This window comes from Ziziphus jujuba, chromosome 9 (genome assembly GCF_031755915.1).
Source record: "Ziziphus jujuba cultivar Dongzao chromosome 9, ASM3175591v1".
NCBI classification, from domain to species: domain Eukaryota; kingdom Viridiplantae; phylum Streptophyta; class Magnoliopsida; order Rosales; family Rhamnaceae; genus Ziziphus; species Ziziphus jujuba.
Genome location: NC_083387.1, coordinates 22,098,205 through 22,108,373, shown reverse-complemented (window position 1 = coordinate 22,108,373; position 10,169 = coordinate 22,098,205). Strand labels below are relative to the sequence as shown.

The 10,169-nt window shown below is 33.4% G+C and overlaps 1 protein-coding gene across 3 annotated transcripts; it reads right to left on the bottom strand.

Moving 5' to 3' along the window:
• Positions 1-3,134: 3,134 nt before the first annotated feature.
• LOC125424097 (probable polyamine transporter At1g31830) lies at positions 3,135-5,898 on the bottom strand. Of its 3 annotated transcripts, none has more exons than XM_016037770.4 (2): positions 5,608-5,898; positions 3,135-4,815 (listed from the first exon to the last, which is right to left on the bottom strand). In XM_016037770.4, exons 1-2 carry the CDS (start codon positions 5,608-5,610, stop codon positions 3,373-3,375), a joined length of 1,446 nt encoding a protein of 481 aa, XP_015893256.1. In that variant the 5' UTR covers positions 5,611-5,898; the 3' UTR covers positions 3,135-3,372. The 3 variants fall into 3 exon arrangements, with proteins under 3 accessions (XP_015893256.1, XP_048336429.1, XP_048336427.1); XM_048480472.2 differs by lacking the exon at positions 5,608-5,898 and adding an exon at positions 5,562-5,591; XM_048480470.2 differs by lacking the exon at positions 5,608-5,898 and adding an exon at positions 5,054-5,555.
• Positions 5,899-10,169: the final 4,271 nt, after the last annotated feature.

Below are 10,169 nucleotides of genomic sequence, written 5' to 3'. Positions count from 1 at the left end.
AAATTATGACTAGTTTGCTTCCTAGGAAGCCTATTAACTTTATTTCTTTACCTTTGGTAGCAAGAGCAAGTGCTGAAGTGGAAACTTTTGGAAGGCTTATTCATGAAATTCATGATGATATTCACAAAAAAAAAATTGCTCTAAATAATGAAAACTACAAGGCATATATTAATTTGAAGAGAAAATTTGCAGAATTCAATGAAAGAGCTATAATAATGATTCGTGTAAGGCCTGAATGTTTTCCTAGAGTTACTTATAATAAGATATATTCAAGGAATGTTGTCCACACAAGATTCTAAAGAAAATCCGCTCAAATAGCTATGTTCTTGATCTACCAAAGAACATGGATATAAGTAACATCTTCAATGTTGAAGGCCTAAGTTTATATGGAGGACATGAATATAACATGCAAAGTGGTAGCAAAGCAGCAAGTCTTCCATGCATGTTTCAATTAAAAGAGGTTGAAGATATTGTTGATCATAGATAATATCGATTAGAGGTAGATGACATCAACGATATCTTGTTAAGTGAAAGAACCATCCACTTTGAGATTGCATGTGGAATACTGGCAAAAAATTTCAGAAGCTCAATCCATATTGCTATGATAAATTTCATGCTATCAACTTGTCAGAATCAAGTTTTTCTAAGTCAGGAAGAAGTTATGCAAGACGTAAACAACCTTTGAAAACTTATAAAAGGAGAGGAAACTTATTTAATTAGAGTTATTTTATTATTTTAGTTTCTTTATGTTTTTAGGAACTTTTATTATTTATTTTCCTTATATGGTTTTACTATAAATAGGGATCTGTATAATTTTTTCAAAGAATTGATTAATAATACAAATATTTTTTTGAAATTATTTTCTCTGGATTTACGTAATGCAAACCAAAGCTAAGTATAAAGCATAAGAATTTTGGAAATGATATTTTAAAATGCTCTAGCGTAATACTAAAGCCCTATCATTTAATTTTCTGCTTTTTTTTCTTCTCTACCTGTCCTACACCAATAATTGGGACAATAATACCTTGTAAACAACTTCAAAACCAATTTACCAAAAAAAAAAAAAAAAAAAAAAAAAAAACTCCAAAACCACCTTCCCCGCATAGTCAAAATTGTTAGTTGCAGCTTTTAGTTGTCTCAAAGGAACCCGTTTGCAGATCTAGCCCATTAAGATCTGCCAGCAGTATTCGAGTAAGTAGGATATACACATCATGATTATATTGTAGAGTTTCAAACTCGTGAACTTCACTAGAGGCCACGGGACAAGATTGTTTTGTGCACGTTTGCATGGTATAAGTAAAATTTAAATCATAAGGTTGTTTTCTAGCGCGCCTCTTTCTTTTGGATTTTTGTCACTTGAAAATCTTCTCCAAATAATGACACCCATAACCGAGAATGTTAGGCACGATGTTGAAGTGACAAGACCAAGACCACGATAGGTATTCTATTTGATATTTTAGGTTCTGGAGATGGAACAGTTAATACAACCAGAAGAAAGGACATATCCTAAATAAAAATAAAACTATGTTACGGTTCAGTACTCCTCACCTTAACAATCAGATTGGGAACCTGAAAGGAAGAAACCATATACCATCCTCCTTAGCTAAAACTTCAACAGAATAAACATGCTTGGACCAATTATGGTGGAAAGAGGATCAGGGAGGAAATAAAATGTAGACAAAAGGCAGTTGATATTGAAACAAAAAGTTTTGCTTGAACTTCCCTTGTATAATAAGCATTTGGCAGTTCATGCCTAGTGCTGAAACAAAACTCTGTCTGCTTTCATTCAATATATAAAGTTAAATATAATAAATGTTATCGAATATAAATCAATTATGCTCTTTGTAGATATATTGGTATACTAGATAGTATCTTTAATATTATTCATTATCTATAATTGTTTTTAATAATTGTTCTATTATTTCATTATAATTAATTACAGAATTAACGATTAAGATAGTTCATTTGTTTGAAAACCATCTTTATTTTTTAGCGATGTATATGTGTATATATATATATATATATATTCAATTAAATCCTTATCTATGAAAAATTGAAATGAAATGTTAATGTTAAATCAAAGCAAAAATTGCACCAAGCTTTGCAAAAATGTTTTTTGTGCTTTCAAAATCGTCCGTAAGAGAAAATAAACAAATAAATAATAAAGGACGTAAACTTATTATATTTAAACAAAGTGCAGAAAAATTTTTCAAGGAAAAGGTCGAAAGCTAAATATACAGGGTTCAACCTTGCAATAGTCCATTCTGCTACTTCCATACAGAAAACAATAAATGTTTCGTTCTCAGATAAGCGTTGAATGCCACTTATAATATTTATGCAACTGATTTTAGATGATTAAACCTGTGTTTATGAATAGCAGCATTAAATGCAATTCCACAGCAAATTATAGTAGGTGGAAAGCAATGAACCAAAAGGTTAAATAATGATATGTTGTTATTACCTACTGTGACAATTTAGAAGCTGGGAGTTTTCAGAAACAGTGGAGTAGAATTCAAAAAAGTACTCCATTTACTTAACCATATAACAAAAATTTGGTACTATATACTGCAAAATATGCTGTTGAACATCAAACCCATAAACCACCCAAAAAAAAAAAATTTGTTTCCATGGTCGGGTTTCATACTCGAAAAGTGACTGATTTTTTTTGAGAGAGCTGTCATCATATGTATATATCTAGAAAAAAGAAGTTCTCCTCCACCTCTAATAAGAAAAGGGTTCACTAATCTATACAATGAAACTAGTAGGTTGAAGTGTCATCTGACAAAAAATAAGTTGAATCCACTAATTTTGTTTTAGATGAGTCAAGCCAGCAAAAATGAGAGTTGGTGTCATATCAAATCATTAGCATGAATAAATAAGGTGAACGACCCTATTACTACTTGCTGTCCCACTACATAAGGAAAACATAAAACCCTTACTTATAACTTAATTAACCGGTGAACCATATTAGAATTTCAACATGTATAGAGAAAACAAGCAGAAATCTCTTCCACTGGCAATGAGACTAAAAGGCCACAAAAATGAATGAACATAAGAAAAAAGAAAGAACATGGTATAAATCAGAAAGAAGAACATGGTATAAATCAGAAAGAAGTTAAAGGGAACCGATAAAATCTATGAATAATTTAATTAAATTCAGTGAATCAGCATGCACACTAGGCTTTTATTGCTGATATTTGTATCCTCTGTCTAGTCTCTTTCTATAATGCATAGCCCTTGACTATTCATTTTATCATCTTATTAAAACTGTAAACCATAATATTCCCCTGATCTGAAGAGATTTATAAGGAAAGGAAAACTCGAGCATCGTATTTACAAGTTAAATGCAAGGCAAAATGGTTTATTACCATTTCATGATTCATTATACAGGTGATCTGTAGCCTGGAAATCTAGGAGATCAGAACTCCTTTGGAACCTCAACCACCTCTTCTTTTCAGAGAATCTAAGACAAGGCTCCAAAACAAGCCCGATTATAATGCCCAAGATACTTATAACCATGACCTTTAAAGAAGCAAGTGCCAAAACCACAAAAATCAACAGGGTTGGAGGAAAACAGATCAAAATTGCTCCAACTGTACTGATAGGAATCTTATAAGGCCGAGATACAGCTGGACATTTTATCCTCAATTTCACAAACGCTATAAATTCCATAAGCATTCCAAAACAGTACAGGTAGTTCTCAGCAGCTACAATCTCTTGAAAGCTCAACCATGAAAGTAAAATCACACCAGACGCAGAGAATAAAATTCCTATAAGAGGGGTTCCATATCGTGATCTCTTGCCAAAAATTGCAGGAAGCATTCCAAGTTCTGCCATCCCCTGAAGTTGAAAGGAATCACTGCTCATTTCTGCTACAAACATCCCCATGTTGGACAAAGCAGACGCCCCTTGGATCCAAGATCTTAACCATACACCCCCAAGCATTTTAGCAATTTCTGAGAAATAGCCATCAGACCATAGTTCACGTTGAAGTGGAATAGCTCCTGTACCTACCAAAAGAGGAAAAATATACCCCGACACAACTAAGATAAAAGCATAAAAGAGAGCTTTTGGGAATGTTCTACTTGGGTTTTCCACCTCTCCCGCCAAAGTACTAACTGAGTCCCAATAATTGAGATTCCAGAACAAAGTGTTCAAGTATAAGTTCCAATCCACATTGTCCAAATCTACCACAAACCACCTAGAAGGCTCTAGTTTTGGAATCGCTATAAATCCCATGACTATGAAAGGAAGAAGGGAAAACACCCCTAGTAACACAGCAACCCAGCCGACTATGGTTAAACCCCTATAATTCATGTAAGTTAGAAGTGCAGTCAAAACCAAAATCGCAGTGACCCTTGGTAGACCACCTTCTAAAGCAGGGATTGTTGATTTCAAATAGTCCAGAAACAAAACAGGGTATAGAGCATTATCAATGACCCCACTAAGCCATTTCATCCAACCTTGCTGGAATCCCCAGTAAGGACCCAAAGCTGATGAAACCCAGACAACATATCCGCCATTCTCAGGAAACATAGTACCCATTTCAGCGGTGATCAAGGCCTCTGGGACACTCCATATAATTGCAAAAACCAGAAAACCAAGAAGGGCTAAAAGAGGACCAGCTGCCTGGACACTGTCTTCAACACCAAACGGTCCTCCAGAGACCTCATAGAAGATTAAGAATACAAGAGGTATGATCGAAACCTTTTGGTACTTATCCATCTGGGGGGAAGGATCTTCCCCTAATCCAATGTATTCAGCATTTCTGAGCATTGGACCAGAAGTTTGCTTAACTAATGAATTTCTCTGCTTCTGCATTCAACAACACATTATATTCAATACATTACAGATAAATAAGGAAGAAAAACAAAATTAGACAAACAGAAAACAATAGTCTCACACATATGAGAAAGAGATTCAGTAACAAGGGTACCCTCATATTGTTGAATTAACCATAATTTAATAGTTTTCAGAACAAAAAGAAGTTAAAATTAAGTTATTAGCCTCTTTTGTTCTTTATGAACTAACCACAATTATATGTCATGCTTACTTTTTGATTGTCTGACATGCAAAAAAAGGATCACACACAGCAAATTTGAGGCATCCAAATTGCCAATTAGACCTTTGTGCTCACTAATCCTCAGAACCTCAAGTACGATTATTTCCTATAATTTAAACCGGATACTTTTAACAAAGAAAATCTTACAGCCATAAATTTAAAAATGACAACAAAAATTAAATGAAATAGGGGAAACATTTGCACAAAATTTTCAAGGAAGCACTTGAAATTGACCATACAAACAAAATTTAACAACATGGGTTTTCTCCCAAAAAAAGCCAAAACACAAAGCGAATTTGACTGACATAAAAATTCATTCGGACAGAAGAAGCAACATCATTATCAAAGAGAACCGAAGTTATCTGTCTTTTGGGTCAAAGATCCGGAATCAAGTCCAAAACAATCCAAATTGAAAATAAATAACAAAAATAAAACCAAAAAAAAAAAAAAATGGGACCACAGGATTTGCAAAATATGGATGTAAAACACAAAAACTAACGAGTTATGAAGAAGATGAAGAAGAAGAAGAAGAAGAAGCTGCAAACCATTAATATGGAGGCGCAAAAGGAGGTGGAGGTGGAGGAATTTGTAGCGAAAGCAAGGTGTCAGAATGCAAGGCAAGTGGCTACATGGGCATGCCACCACGCGTCCCTTTGAGAATCAGAATGTTTGCTTTCCCAACCCATTTCCCAATTACCAACCATTTTTCTCTGAGCTTCACGGTTTACAGAGATTTGAAACCTGCTTCATACAGACTCGCCTGGAATCTTTTTACCTTGTTTTTTCGTTTACTCCATTGGTAGAAAACGATAATTAAAACAGCGTTTTCTTAAAACCGCTACAGAAAATAGAGTCTTCAAGGTGAATGAATATCTAATGCTTATAATTTCCCTCGTGTTACTATTTTTTTCGAAATAAAAATAATATATATTTTTTAATTAAAAAAATGCTATTTTAAAATTAATTTATCATCCCTATTATTAATTTATTATTACTTTTCACCTTTTTTACTTTACCCAAAGACAAGTTTACCAGAAAAACAGACACAGTGAATTTTTGCATGGATTGCTATTATGAAGCCAGCTTTGCCGCTTCATATGTTTATAAAAATAAATAAATAAATAGAAGTTGTCAGCCCAAAAAAAAAAAAAAGGTTTTTATTTATTTAAATAATTTAGTAATCTCCTGCGACGGTGCAAACGGTGGATACGTAATCGTGTGCGTACGAGTCCACCTGAACAAGTCTTCCTTATAAAATATTATTAATAAATACTGTTATATATTATTAATTCTGTATTTTCTTAAAATAAATTATTTCTTGATTTTTTAGTATGATTATGATTGCTCTTTCACTGAAATACTATTATAACTTTTCCAACTTTTAACATAACATTCTAAATTTCTAATACAAGTGTTGAACAGAATCACATACACTTCTTTCAAGTTTCAATAATTATTATTATTATTATTATTATTATTATTATTATTTATGAGCTATCCGCTATTAGTTGGATTCGTAAATGCTTTCATTTTGGTGTTAATTATTCTTTCATTGTATTTGAAGAAAAATATGTAGGATTTTTATGATTACCAACTATTTATTTAATTGATTACCCAATTATTAAAATCATTTGGAATATTTATTTTAAAATAAAAAACAATATTTTAGTGAAAAGATTTAGACTATAAAAGTTCTTTATTGATGAAGACCAGACAATATTTTTAACGCTTTGTATATTTTGAAATGTTGAATTTTTTAACAATAGCTGCAATTTTCTCTACAAATAACATTGATTTCTAGTATTGAGTGATAATAAATAAATAAATAAAATAATCGTTCCATTTTTATCGTTTATTCATCTAATATTAAACAAATAAAGTGTACACAAAATTGTTTACTGGAAATGCTGTAATTTTCAAAAGCTAATCATTATAGCCTACGAGACATTTTTCATATACAATACCTTTCAACACCGATGCAGAACGAAAATTGTATTAAAAATCAAATTTCTGCTCTCTAACTTTGTTTTATGTGTTTTGATGTTTATATATTTTAGAAACGAAATTATATTTTATAGTAGAATCATTTCCTATGAGTAACAACATATGTTACTCATGAGAATAATTAATGCATGAGAAAAATAATAAATAAAAGATAAAATAAAATACACATATAAATAAATAAATAAATATATATATATATATATATATATAAAATTTTATGATGTGGACGATTTATATGTGAATCTCAGTCACTCTCTCTGTATAATAATATTGATGATGGTTTTTTCAAAAATTATTATCAATATTGATGATGGTTTTTAAAAAATATCAGGACCCGTCCAGAATTCCTTCCCGGAACCCTAGACAAGCCTTGATTCCAGGGAAATACCACCGAACCTTCCAATGGAAAATCCGGCAGCACCTCCCCTAAGGGTATGACTAACCAAAAATTACCTGCACTGAAAACACACTTCTATAAACATCCCCTTATTCCTCCCACAATACTACAAATTGATTCCACAAATTTCAACACTTCAAATAATAACAGCAGCAATCCAGTGCATAAATAATAACTACACATCCAATACAGTATACAGAGTATTATACAGATAAGTGTGGAATTTATACAATGACAGATAAGAAGTAATACAGGATGGAGAGGAAAAAAGGGAAGAAATACTTCTTGGACTTTCGGCAACGAACTGAGACATCGGGCTCGCCCCATACAATCAACGTCTCCAACCTGGACCTAGGGGAACGGAATTTAAAAACGTGAGATGCTAATCATCTCAGTGAGTGACCCTATCTACTATACACCTTTAATATTAATAATATAAAATAAAAGAATTTAATTAATCCATACCGAATAATTACATAAATAAATAAATAAACAATTGAGGTAACAATTTCTCTCAAAGCCCTCACTATTCACTCCGTTGGAAATGTTCCCCTTTTAAAACATTTTCACAAAACCCGATATTCGTACTTCCCGAAAACCAATGGACCAAATAATTTAATAAACAACAAATAAATAAATAAATACCCCAAATATAATTAAACTGCAATAATTTATAATAAATAATTTGTACTCTTTGGGGTTTGAAATTTCTATCCGAAAAATTTGTACTTGACGCACCACACCATATACTAGTGATGCCCTCCGATACCCAGCGTCCTGAGCACCGACTGGCGGGGAGATTAAAGAGAGAAACTTGCAAACGGCACTTCGGCATCCCGACAATACCGCTGCTGAAACCATCATCTCGGCTAAGGAGGGGGGCGGCTGTGTGCACTATATAAGACTTGCCTGCTCACGGTCCAATGGCAACTCACGGGTGAAATAATAATACTTGCGCGCTGAACCACATATACATATACCAGAACACCAATACTGTGTGAATGCGTCTAAAATAATTATTAAACCAACCGTACCGTTTTCCAAAATTACCATGGGAAATATACCAAAATTTTCACACTTACCATTCCACATATTTTTATTTAACAAATCGGTACGAAAACATCGATAACAAATAAACCATAATTTTCTCGTAATACGAGATTCAACAATTGAAATACCGCGGGCATAATTTATAAAATTAAACCACCAACTTAAACAAATATTTTCAAAAAAATATTTAACCCAATTATGCCCAAAAAAAATAACACTTAAAACCACGTACGATTATTACTGAAATATACTTTGCTCATGCATAATAAATACCATTTAATCACCATAAAATAAGAATCGGGAATTTCTTAATGACCCAAAAATTCCATTTAGCACCAATGGGTAATTATATATAAAATAAAATAATATTTTTTTTCCCGACTATATTTAAATTCCACCACATGAGCATAATTTCATATACCAATTTAACAGCAATTAAATATAATTAATTATCCCAAAATATTTATTAAAGGTGGGTCACTCACTTGGAGCACGCAATTAAACCATGATCCACCATGTGAACAATTCCACTACTCACCGGTACTCCTAGAACACAATTCACAGACAGTCAAATAAATTAATATTTTAATCGGGTAAATAATACCCGGTATCCGGGGGGTCAAACACAAACGTTATCCAAAATAGTCGAATAATATACCGAATCGAAGCTTGAGCGACGAGGATTACAAATCCGGTCTCCATCGACCCCAATTCCGCCGGAGGTGGCCGGAATTTGGCCGGAAAGCTTCGGTCGGTTTTCAATTCCTCGTATCTCTCAAAGCGCTTCGAATTTTTGAGATTGGAGGCCATATTTGAACTCAGAGGACCCAAAATAGGGGGAGAGGAGGTTTAATTTGGACTGGGCTGGTCGAAAAACACAAGAAAAGAGGAGAGAGAAATTTTTTTGGCCGGAGAAGCGGGGCGCGTCCGGCGGCCGGTGACCGTGAAAATTGGCGGCCGAGCTCATATCCTCCCTCTGCTCATCACTGGCCGGCACGTGAGTGGTTCCAGTGGTCGGAAAATGTGCAGCAAGGAGAGAGAGAGAGAGAGACGGGCGGGAGAGAAATCTGTGTGTTTTTTTTGTCTCTGTCGGGCTCGGGGAAGAAGAAGGGAAGGAAAGGAAAAGAAAAAAGAAAGGTGTTTTCCCACGTGGGGAAAAAGAAAAGAAAAAGAAAAAGAAAAAGAAAAGAAAAAGGAAAATAAAAAAACAAGAAATAAATTAAAATTAATTAAATAATATTAATAATAATATTACTATTTAAAATAATAATAAAATAATATGATATTACACATGGTTGACATGTGGCTTCTCAACATAGTGACACATGGTCACCTTCATTAAGTCACACGTGGCACATCATTACACGTTTAAAAATAATATTAAAATAATACAGTATTTGAAAAACTCTACAGGTCCATAACTTCCAAACCACATGTCCAAATCGGATGTGCCGCTAGTCTACGGACTCGTATCGACGAACACTTTACAACCATGCGTGAGTCAAAGCTCAACTTTGCATGAATAAAAAGTCAACTCGGGCACCCCTTGGACAGTTTGGACCTCAACTTATTTTGCTCATAACTTTCAAACCGTAGCTCCGTTTTCAACGTGCTACTAGTCTACGAACTCGTGCCAACGTGTACTTCATAACAGTA